Genomic DNA, 13009 nt, shown 5'->3' on the forward strand with positions numbered 1-13009 from the left:
TAGTAGCTCTGCCCTGCGAGTCTCTCTAAGATCTGATCAATGAATGGCGATGGGAAATGATCTTTCCTAGTTGCCACATTCAGCTTTCGATAATCGATACAGACTCGCCATCCTGTAGTGGTCCTCATCAGAATTCTCTCCCCCTTCTCGTTCTCAACCACAGTGAGTCCTGACTTCTTCGGCACAACCTGAATCGGGCTGACCCACTGGCTATCAGAAATAGGGTAAATGATTCCGGCATCCAACCACTTCACCACCTTGTTCTTCACCACTTCCTTCATGTTGGGATTTAGCCTTCTCTGCATATCCCTAAATGGCTTGACTTCCTCATTACAATGAATTCTATGCATGCAGAATGAAAGATCAATCCCCTTCAGATCAGCAACTCCCCAGCCAATCGTTGCCTTGTGCTCTTGAAGAATAGTCAGCAATCTCTGCTCCTGCTCCTCAGTGAGCCGGGACGAGATGATCACAGACAGAGTCTCATCATCTCCGAGGTAAGCATACTTGAGTGAATCCGGTAAGGGTTTCAACTCGAGTTTCGGAGGTGACTCTATCGAGGATTTGGAGGGGGTCTCCGCAAGTGGTGGGAGGGTCTCAATGATGGCTCCCCAAGGTGGTCTCTCTGACGACACTCTAGACACATCTATGCTATCTATACCACTATTCTTCGCTATATGGTACAAATCTAAAGAATCCTCAGTAATATACAACTCGGGCTGCTCCTCCACTAACTCATGTGCAATATCTACATGAAAGCAGTCCATGTCTCCCGCTGGTCCCATCGCGGCATTGAAAATATTCAGCTTGACTTTCTGATTGCCGAATGAGAGATCCATGGCTCCGGTTCTACAATTGATGCATGCATTGGCAGTCGCCAAGAATGGTCTGCCTAAAATGATCGGAGTCTGGTGCTGGCTGTATACTCCTTCCATATCAAGAATAATGAAATCGACTGGGAAATAAAAGTCATCCACCTTAACTAGCACGTCTTCCAAGACACCTCTCGGTACCTTGAGAGAACGATCTGCCAGTTGAAGTGTAATAGGAGTCGATCTCATCTCTCCTAGCCCGAAAGAATCAAAGAAATACCCGGGCAGAATGTTCACACTTGCTCCAAGATCGAGCAATGCGCGTTCTATCCGGATGTTCCCTATAGTACAAGCAATGATAGGGGCTCCAGGGTCCTTGAGCTTTGGTGGTGTCTGATGCTGAAGTACTGAACTCACCTGCTCAGTCAGATGGACCCTGTTAGGAACTCTCTCTCTAGATTTTTGCTTCTGTGTACATAGCTCCTTCAGAAATTTGGCATATGCCGGCACCTGCTGAATCGCATCGAGCAAAGGTAGGTTGATCTGCACATGCTTGAATATGTCGAGCATGTCCTGGATCTTCGCACCTTGCTTCCCTCTATATCCAGGAGACTCTAATGCTTTGGGATAGGGTGGTGGGGGAATATACTCTGCTGGCTCCTCCTCTTTGTGAGAAGGCTCACTCCTATCCTTCTTCTGCACTGAAGATGAAGATGATGATGATGAAGGTAATGAAGATGATAATGGGGATGGGGATGATAATGATGGCTGAGCCGACGTAGGTGAAACAATCGTCTCTGGCTCCTCTATCCTCTCTCTACTCTCTCTCTCTGCTCTCGACATGATACTCACGTCCACTCCTTAGGGCCATAACAGATTTGGCCTGCTGCTGTGTCTCAGTATGAAACAGGCCTCCAGTCATCTGGTCCTTGCCCTTCGGGTTCATGACAGCCTGACTCGGGAATGTACCCTCGGGTCTCCTACTAATAGCCTCAGCTAACTGTCCCATTTGCGACTCTAACTTCGTAATGGACTGCGTATGTGAGCTCAATATCTGGCTACACTTCTCGAAGGCATTCTGATTAGAGGTTTTCACCTCTTGGAATGCCTGGAGAAGTCTCTCCTCAAAAGATGTCTGCGGGGCAGACTCCTGCTGAATCGGGGAAGGGACTGAAGAAGAAGACTGAGAATAGCTCGGCCTCTGGAATGGCTGAGTAAAAGATGGCTGCCGAGCTGGCTGAGAGGATGTAGGCATCTGCATGGAAGACTATGGATTCTTCCATGAAAAATTGGGATGGTTACGCCAACCCGGATTATATGTAGATGAGAATGGGTTGTTCGGCAGTCTGACGTAACCCTGAGCTGCCTAAACTTGTTCTTGAACAAATTCAGGGTACTGAGCTGCCGAAGGGCACTCAGTGATATCGTGTGCCGGACTGGCACAAAGAGTACACACCTGTTGTGTAGTGGATGGTCCTGAGAGAAGCTGGTCCAGCTTTTGAGCAATCATGTCTACCTTGCACTGTAGTGCAGTAGATGGACCAATCTCAAGAACACCAGCTTTCTTCTGAATGCTGGGTGTGGCTCTATCAGAATGAGAGCTCGAAGCATGGTGTAGGGAATTCTCGGCCAATGTATCAAATAACCTCCATGCTTCGTCCTCGCTTTTCACCATGAATGTCCCTCCACATGAAGAGTCGATCATCTGACGATTCTTGTCAGACAATCCATCGTAGAAGCTCTGCACTAGTTGCCATTTCGGCACCTGATGATGGGGACATTTCCTGAGGAGATCCTTCATTCTCTCCCAGGTCTCATGAAAGCGCTCACCATCTAGCTTTGAAAAGCTAGTGATGGCTCTACGATATTGGTTCGTACGACCAATGGGAAAGTATTTCCGAAGAAACTCCTGTTGCAATTGATCCCAGGACTCTATTACTACAGAATCTAAGGACTTTAGCCAATACTTGGCTTTGTCCTTCAATGAGAAAGGGAATAGAGTCAACCGCAAGGTGTCATCATCGAAATTATGTATCTATACCGTAGAACAGATTTCGAGGAATTCATCTAAATGGCGGTAGGGATCCTCGTGACTAAGGCCATAAAAAGATGGGAGCATCTGAATAATGCTAGCCTTAATCTCATAATGAGGCGCTCCTACTTCGGGTCTCCGAATGCAGGATGCCTGAACATAATCTGTGGGAATGAAGTATTCCCGCAGAGGACGTGGATGAGCTGGGGGTGGAGGTGGAGGATCCATGTCAGCCATTGTTGTCGAACTTCGATGAGAATATAAAATTCTCTCTGGGTTGTCAACAAATGGGTGTAATGGGGTTCCTAAACCTCGTCGCCCCTGCATACACTGGTACTAAGACCAGATGTAAGCAAACGACCTAAATCTAAACTACACTAACACAGGTACTAAAACGTAAATAAAACAAATAACAGTACTACGAAACAGAGATGCTAACTATCTATGTCAAAAGTCTATAACTAAATGAATAACAACAAAGTAAACTATTCTAAAATACTGAAACAAATAAATACAGGAAATCACAAACTAAGTTTTTCTAAAACCGACCTGTCTAATCGCTCCTTGCAGAATGATAATTAAGTGAATCCTAGAAAGAACAGTACGTGAATCCTATATTTACTAACTATGTTAATCCTATATTCACTTACTAATCCTACTAACTAAAAAGAAAACAAATAATTAACTAACTAAAACAAATTAATAAATCAAACTCTAAGAAATAAAGTAATTAATTTGCCGTTCCCCGGCAACGGTGCCAAAATTTGGTTGATATTTTGAAATGATATTTTTAAAAACAAGTATTTGCAATAAAACTTTGGAAAATCGTCAACCAAAAGTATAAAAACCGACTTTCCACAAAGTGGTAAGTACGGGTCGAATCCTCAGGGAACAGAAATTAATCAAGATATTTCTAGGAAATTTAATTTATTAATTACAAATGTCAATCTACAATTATAAAGTTAAAACAACTACAATTAATCACTAAATTGAAAATGAAACAACACTAACTCCTCTGCTCCACACCAAGGGTATTTCCGTCTTTTCGCCAATTATTCACTCTTCGCACTTGGACAATAACCTTGGAAACTAAATATGCTTTTCAACCTAAAAATGCAGAGAAATACAAAGTTAGAATTCTAATCTAACAATGCAAACAATAACTAAAACTAATTCTAATTTTACGAAAATAATAAAACAAATGTTACTTATCAGACAATAATTAAATAAAATACTAAACTAATTCTTAAAATTAACTAAATTAATTCTACTAATGCTGTATGATGATTATGCAGCTCCTAAAATGCAGAAATTACTGAAAACAGGTCTAAAGTGCCGAAACTAAGGAAATTACGAAACTGCCCCTAACTAGTGCAAAATAGTTTTCTGATAAGTTATCGGAAAACCACTGTTTGATAGGGAAAACGAGGTCCGATTTTTCCGAAATTTATTTTGTTCTGCAACTGACAGATTAAACAATCTGACAGTTTTTACAGAATGAAAAAAAGATATCTGGAACTCCAGATATAAGCGTTTCAAATCTGAGAAAAATCAGGATATCGAAAGTCCTGTAACTTAAAATCCAGAAAAAGCGGTTTTCGAAAAACGCTTAAAAATCAGACCAAATCAACTTTGAAAGAGCTGAAATTTGGTCTGCAGTTAGATAACACACCACTAAAGTTAACAGAATTTTTTTTTTGGAAAACACAAAATTTTTACACAGAAAATAACGCTTGTGCGACCGGGCAAAAATCGGGTTTTTCTTTGAGTGCACTATTCACTTTATGAATTTATTTAAACACTATAAAATGCAAATTAAACCTAATGTAATCTAAATGACACTGAATAACAGTGTATATGCAGATGAATATTACAATTACGCTAAATGCATGACGAACAAAATACGATAAGCAAATTATGACTAAAAATACGTTAACTAACGATGCAAATGCAACTAAGCTACTCAATGAAATGCAATTCTAATTGAATATGTTAAATACTAAATAACTACGAGTCAACTAAGCACAAATTCACAAATCACCCACACAAACCAAACACAATTTACGCACACACTTCTACACTATACTAAATCAAATAACTTAAACTAATCAACCTAAAATCAAAATAAATAACATCTAAATGACATCAAACCCACTAAAGAACAAGGGCTAGGGTTAGGGTTCACTCGGTTGACTCAATTAGGCTCGGTTTTGACTTGACTAAGTTCGGGTTGGCTTGGGTGGAATCGGTTTTGACTTAGCTAAGGTTGACTCAAACTAGGTTCGGTCTTGACTCACCATGGGTTAGACTAGGACTCGACTAGGGTTAGGTTTTGACTTGGAACAGCAAGACGACTTAACCGGTTGTAGGCATCAGCTAGAGTAGGGATCTCTGAGCTAGTAAGCATTTGCACCTTGGCTATTGAGTAATCTGGAGATAATCGTGATAGAAAACGAGCCACCATAGTCTACTCCTGATGGGTTTTATGATTAGTGCAGCAGGGAGGACGAACAGAGTTAAGCCTTTTATAGGCTGATTTAACTGATGCATAATATTGGGAAAGATTCTGATCACCCTGCTGCAACTGAAATATCTCTTGCTCAACTTACAAAATTCTACTGACATTTTTGTCTTGAGAGTACGTGTCATGTAATGAATCCCACATCTCCTTTGCAGTAGAATAGTAAATTAAGCCGTCTGCAATATGTGGCTGAACACTATTCATAATCCAAGACATAACAATGTCATTATCTTCCTGCCATGTGGCATATTTCCCAGTTTTCTCTGTTGGTTCCTTTTTTAACAAAATATGTTTTCGACGATGTCCTGACATAGACATCATAAAAGTCCTCGACCACCTTTTATAATTATTGTCGTCCAGTTTTACGAACGACCCATAAGAGAAGCGATTAAGAAAAGCTTTGTACTCTGCAAACACTTCAAACCTTTGTTCACCATCACTGGACTTTATTTCAGCCATGGTATTTCACTGCTGACAGTAGCTAGCTAATGAGCCGGATAATAATAATAACCAGAAAGTAATCACGAGCAAACTGATAGTAAAGAAATACATTCCAGCTGAAATAAAATCCTTGTCTTGTAATATATATATATATATATATATATATATATCACAGACGCCACCAGCAAGATAATAAATCTGATCACCACTATAAAAATTAATTTTAGATGACAAAAATTGATTTCACATCTGAACTTCAACAAAAAATAATCAGATCTGATTAAATCTGATTCCAACAACACCAAGCACTACAGATTTAATGCCTACCACATCAACACGACTCTGATACGAGCAAATCTGATTCCAACGACAGCAAGCACTACATATTTAACACCTACCACATCATCACGACTCTGATACGAGCAACAGTCAGTCAGCCACACCATTCAGATCTGTTCCAACATCAACGCTCCACGCTACACGACATCCAATTACTGCACGATCTCAGATCTGCTCCACCCAATCACAAAATGATTGCTGAACTGATGCAACATGATCATGATGTCAGATCTGCTCCACGCAATCTCCATATGATGGTAGATCTGATGCACCACGATCCATCAATATTACTGAGGCGTCATCAACAAGGAGCAAAAGAGGAACACACGATCTAGGGTGTCTGATCAGATCTGCATATTGTGTAGAACTAGTCAGATCCCAGGTCGTGAGACTGAGGAAAGAACCTAGGGTTCGATCAGAAGGAAGATCGAACAAACTAGATATAGGCTAGGAGGAGAGAAGAAGAAAGAAAAAAACTATGATAAAGAGGGAAGAAAGAAATTCAGCCTAGGCGTTAGATTCTCCCAAGAACGAGAGGCTTTGATACCATATTGAAACTTGGTTTGAGAAAAGATAGAAAAGTACCTTCACGATTAGCCCTAATCACCCTTAAGTAGTGATTAGGGTCAATAAAGAAAATTACAAAAGAGACAATTAAAAGTTAAAATATAAACAAGACCAACTGATAACTTTTCTGATTTCCAATAAACCCCTCACGATAATAACTCTCAACTGTATATAAGTTATAAAAATAATGCAAAAGGGGTTATATGAAATTTAATCATCTTACTTAGGGTTTACACCAGAGTTACCAGTCAAGGAAGCGGGAGCGGGAAACGATATGAGAAGCGGGAGCGGGAAGCGAGACACTTTCAAAAATTTAGGAAGCGTGGGACCACTAAGAAGAAAATTATGAACCGTCTCGGAAGCGACCAAGGAAGCGAACCGGAAGCGACCTAGGAAGCGAACCGGAAGCGAGGGGGAAGCAAAAAAAATGAAAAAATGGGGAAGCGTGGGGGAAGCGCGCTTCCCAAAAAAGGGGATGCTTCCCCACACATTTTGGAAGTGCGACGTTTCGTGCTTCCGAAGCGCACTTCGGGGAAGCGTGCTTCCCCTTTTACCTAGGCGCTTCCGGTAACTTTGGTTTACACTTTCTTCTTCCTCTTTGCTAACTCCATTCCAAAAGGCCCAATAGCAGTTCTATATCTTATGAGTTGGTCTAGTAGTGTGTCTCGATCCTCTTCGCTTTGAACAAGACGATTGACACAATCATATAAGTCATTCTTTATCTCCTCATTGGACTCGATATTTTTATACTTATAATATATGGCTGGATTCAAATATGGGTTTGTTGCATGCAAAGGTTTGTGCAATTGATTGCTCCACCTTTTATCGATTATCTCCCAAACCCAGCCGTATATTTGTTTATCATCAAACACATTTACCTACTAAGTAAAAGAATTGAAAGCAACCATTATAGAAGCTAAGATAAAATGTAATTTACAATTAGTAGAATACAAAAAAATTAATTTATAATTATACTTTTATTTGTTCCTTTCCACGATCCATTTTCTTGTAGATGTAACCCATAGCAGGCTTTTCATCACTATCAACCAATCGAAGCATGTCAAACAAGGGGGCCATTGTTTTCAGAGCACAACTCACTCTCTTCTAAAATTTTGAACTCAAAATCATGCTTTCACATCTTTTACCAACTGACGTTTTTGAAAAACTATTTTTTTCCCAATCATCTCTAAGAAATATGAACTTTAGGCATTTTTTCCAATTATGTATGCTTTCTAGAGTAAAAAAATGGCAAATTTTGTCACTGCAGGCCTATGTAAGTCCTTTTGTGTGTGTGCTCTCATCATACTCAACACTTGAGAATGTTTGTAATGAATACCACCAATTGCCTTGCTTTTCCGGAAATGTTCTTCAACTCTTTCAATTATCCTATATATTCCAACATCATATCTATTCAATGTGCAGCATAAAGAGTCCAAACTAAATGCTTTCTCTTATCCATAAATAATTTACCTGCTTTCACATAGTTTGAGGTATTATCAATAACAACTTGAACCATATTCTCCTCCCAAACTTCAACAATATCATTCAACAATGCAAAAAGCAAATTTGCATCTTTTACTTCATTTGATGCATCAACTGATTTCAAAAACATTGTTCCTAAAAGGCAATTAACAAAAAAATTAATGAGTGTACACCCTTTTGTATCCATGTTTGGACCAATGCACTTTGTATTGGTCCAAGAACTCCTTCATTTTCTTCATTTCTTTATTCAAAAGTAGTTCTCGCAACTCGTGATATGATGGAGGCTTCATCCCTGGTTCAAATTGGCCTATAGCTTCAATCATACTGTAAAATGAAGGCAACTTCGCTGTATTAAAAGGTATTCCACCATCATAAAATCACCTATTAATGTACTCGTACACTGTTTCTCTTTTTTCCTTTTTGAAGCAATTTTCAAACATAGTTTGTTTGTTTGCTTGCCTTCCTTTCTCTGTTGAATCACTTTGAAAGTATAGATCCATAGCCCTTTTGGTCTAAAGCCGAATGTACTACTCCCCTCCATCTATGAAACTGTATTCACGTCCTTCGCCATAATCGGAAGCTGAGAATAAACTTTCATTTCTTTCGTATATATTAACCGTCTCTCTCTTATTTTTTTCATCTCTATTCTTCTTTGATTCCTCCATGTACTTAGAAAGTACTTGCTTGATTTCTGCAATTGTTTTATCATAAGCCTTCACTTTTCTTCCAATCCCAAGTAGATGCCATTTTATTTTATATATACATCCTTTATAAGTTCAACATTTAAGGTATGTCACAGAATTCAGATCTTGTTTATCCTTAATATAGGCCCACTCCCATGCTGGATCACCTGATTTTCTCTTAAAGTTCTGAATATGTTCCAAATTTGAAAATGTGGACCCACTAGCACTTGCAGATGAAGCCCCCTTCCATTGTTCTAAAAAATGATAAGAATCTAAGAAAAGGCAACATCTAAATTTGCTAAATAAAAAGGAGTAAGCAACAAATAACATATCAGCAAAATATGAATTCATAATAAAAAAACCCTTAATTTTTTTTTTTGTAATTGCAGCACACATTTAATGACAACTTTAACAGGAGCAAACCCTAGGTTTTTTATTAACTATAAAAAAGTTTAGGTGTGTTTTTAACAATATTGAAAACTTAGATGTGTTTTTTATAATCAACCAAAATTTAGGTGTTTTTTTTTAAATGTCCCCCAAAAAACATAGTTAAACCTAATTTGAGTTGGGTTCTGGTCATTATTTTATGCCTATCCTGATGTTTGGGTTTGGGCTCAGTCAGATACCAGACATGGATCCGGCCCATTGACTGCCCAAGATGAGATCTGTGAACTTATACCCAAACAAATGTTTATCTGTGCACTTATACCCTAACAAATGTATATCTGTGCCCACACATGCAACATTGGAAATAGCCAGTAACAAAAATTGGAGTGTGGCTGAGATTTGTTCGGATCACGGTAAATCTTTTTAGAAGAATTTCTAACTTGTCCGCACGGGAATTTGTAGGGGATTTTCAAAAAATGATTGGTTTTCTTTCATAGAATCAGTAATTTAGAGAAAAAGTCAAAAGGAAATTTACAAAAGCCAACAAGCGAAAATGTTTGGTTTATAAAAGGAAAAAAAAGAGAAAAACATAACTGCCACAACATAGATGAAAATATTATTCATGGCAGCATTGATCCCAATTTCATGGAGATACTCTTTACACTGGTGTATAAAGCAGAGCTACCGGAAGCTTCTTAGATAGGTGGGAAGCTCGCTTCCTGGAAACTCGCTTCAGAAGCGTGATACTCCTCGCTTCCGAAACTTGATGAGAACCTCAATTCCCCCATGCTTCTCCTATGCTTTCCACACGCCTCATCTATTCTTCTTATATGTTCTCTTACTCAACTTTTCTTGTTTTTTATGTGTTTTCTCTCACTTTTCTCACTCACTTCCATGTGCTTTCTCTAAATTGGTAGTCATCATTTTTAGATTTTGTTATACATTTAATTCTTACACTAAAAAAACATGAAATTTAATATTCGTCACTTTTATTTTAGTTTTTATTTGTGTTTCATTTTGATTTTCATTCAATTCATATATTTCTTTTATTTATTCTTCGCTTCCCGCTTCCTATATATTTTAAAATTCATTGCTTCTCGCTTCCGCTTTCTGTATCGTTTCCCGCTTCCGTTTCCTAGTCTGGCAACCTTGGTATAAAGTGATCCTAATAAACCGATAATGTCTATTTAGTACAAATATGACACCCAACAGTTTGCTTCATCACTCTTTTTTTTTATAGGCAAGCCATCACTGAGCATTTGATCTTTCTAGATTTATATTCTGATCAAATATATCACACTCACATCATTGGAATCACACCACGGAGCCAACCTGAACTGTGAAGTGTGAACTCAAAAGGACAGTTTAAAAATGTTAAACAAAATGTGAAATGTTAAACAAAATGCTACCAAATAATGTCCCAAAATATGATGAAGAAAACTGTGGCACCAACAGCTTGAAACACTGAACACATTATTAGAATACTTTAATTCTTTTTCTTCACTTACCTTTGTTTATAAGGTTCATATGGAGAGTACAACTTTTAAGAGAGAGAGAGAGAGAGAGAGGTAGCGGTACCTGTAGAGGGAGGAGAAGGTTGACCTTCTTCGGCTCTGCCCTAGCGAGAGAAAGGAGAGAGAATGGAGCGAGAGAGAGTGGAGCGAAAAAGGGGAAAAATGACCCTTTTCCCCCTTTTATACATGTTGATAACAGTCAACGGAAAAAAAAATACCGACCTAGGCTTATGCCTAGGCACCACCTTTGACAACTAAGCTTACCACTAACTAATGCTAAAATCCATAAGTACCCCTGAAAAAATGAAATGTACACATAAATACAAAGAGGGGGTACCACACTAAATGTAATACACATATGATACATAAGTCTCATATGTGATTTAACATAAGAAGGGAGAATATAGCTGTAAATTCATAAAACGATATTAAAGGCAAAATATCACAATATTTTAAAAATATCATAAATTTATATATGTCATGATATTATCGTGATAATATCATGATATTATAAGTTGCCTTTTACTTTTTATTATATCTTAACTATGTTTTTCTTCTTTCTTTTGTTTTTTTACTTATTTTTTGTATTATGTGTTGCTTTTCTCACTTATTGCTACTGTTTTTAAAATTTTTTTAAGCACCAAGTTTATATTTATCAACCAAACCTAGAGAAATTGCCTTGCTAAGATATGTCCGAGACCGATATTTGTGACTATGATACTATATATTTTTTATATTTATATAATGCATGTCTACCTATTTTATTGCTTGTTGATCATTGATTTATATTTTATACTACTGTGATATAAAAATTTCTAAAATATTGTTTATTCTGTTTGATGCCATTATTTGGGCTATTTCTTGATTCTTTCTTTCCTGTGTTCACTTATTCTCAACTTTTATGTGTTGCTTACTTTGTTAGCCTTCACATGACAGCTTTCAGATGATGAAGGTGAACCAAATGAGAGCAGCAGCAACAAAACCGGGGAAAATTCAAGTTTATGTGAACATAAAATCCTCACAAGTTTCTCCATTGATTCATGGTGCCAACAGATCATGAATCAACAAAACATCTTTGTGCTTCCTAATCTGTTAAATGGATTCTGGGTTGCATGCCATTATGGAAGTGATAACTCTGATGCTCTATTATACAAGATTCAGACAAGAGTAGCTTTCTAGCAAGGTTTTGTTAATTGTGCTTCATGAAGCAGACAGTATATTCCGAAGATTATTGGGAATGTCAAGCTCTGGTTGCAAGGACACTGTACTGAGCTTGCAAAATACTTCAAAATGGGCCTCAATGAAACCACTGGTTAAGTCTTACATCAAAAGTACATTGTATCTTCTGACTCAGGCTACAGATACACAGATAATTGTCTTCATCCTTTCTCGGCTCAGAGATTCAGTTATATTTTTAGTCGCATTTCCGGTTTTGCTACAAAGGCTTAGCAAGGTAACTGTTGTTGAACAAGCTAGAATCTATTGAGAAGCAAAAGATATGCATATGTATGCGTAAACATGCACGGATGTGCCCCATGCTATCCATGTGCATGCTTGTATTTGTGTGCTGACGTGGTCATGTCTGTGTTTTTCCAAAAAACATGTTTGTTTTTTAGTTTTATGCTTTGTTCATTACATTAGGCCATTTCTACGGCAAAATCGTGACACTTCTTTTAAATGCAATGAAGTTTCCAGGATCTATATTGCATGATCCTGCTGGTACAACAGAAAGGATATATTTGGTATTTCTTTGGGAGAAAAGTTTTCTTTATGAGGAAAGACGTAGGGAACAAGGGGTTTAAGTGCTAAATTTTTTAATGAGCAAATGTGGTTATTTCACAAAATTCATTTATTACAGATGGAAAACCCTTTTTAGGTGTTTGCATCTATTATTTCATAATAATTCATATTTTGAGAAAGGTTTTTTCCTTGTTTGTCTCAAAGTGCTTGTCCATCACATGGGAAGAGGTGTACTTAATCTGCCCGGAGGTCACATAGATTGGAACCCCTACAGTTAACTTATTATCATTATACATGAGATTGATTTGAACCGTTGCTGTTACACTCGGCTATTGCAAGGGCATTCTTGTGATGAATGTCTAATAACTTATCACTTAATGGATTTTTATTATCTCATATGTGAGGTGATTGCAGATTGCCATCCACCTATGGGCAACTGGAGGAGGGAGAGTCTCTTTGGCAGCATTCTTACTCATCCGAAGCATGGTTCT

At 38.0% G+C, this 13009-nt stretch overlaps 1 protein-coding gene and 1 non-coding gene across 2 annotated transcripts in view; both read left to right on the top strand.

Moving 5' to 3' along the window:
* The window catches only part of LOC149818459 (uncharacterized), a 395444-nt gene that overhangs the window by 47186 nt on the left and 335249 nt on the right, over nucleotides 1-13009 (top strand). Inside the window, exon 4 of the mRNA XM_089986220.1 lies at nucleotides 1713-1752. Within this exon, the coding sequence (XP_089842346.1) occupies nucleotides 1713-1752 (40 nt within the window). The remainder of the gene's footprint in view (nucleotides 1-1712; nucleotides 1753-13009) is intronic.
* Nucleotides 2576-2678, top strand: LOC149818460 (small nucleolar RNA R71). The gene has a single exon (XR_016427550.1). It is a non-coding gene; the product is annotated as a small nucleolar RNA R71 (small nucleolar RNA).

The sequence above is a fragment of the Nuphar pumila genome, chromosome 13 (genome assembly GCF_984573655.1).
Source record: "Nuphar pumila chromosome 13, dmNupPumi1.hap1.1, whole genome shotgun sequence".
Classification (NCBI taxonomy): Eukaryota; Viridiplantae; Streptophyta; class Magnoliopsida; order Nymphaeales; family Nymphaeaceae; genus Nuphar; species Nuphar pumila.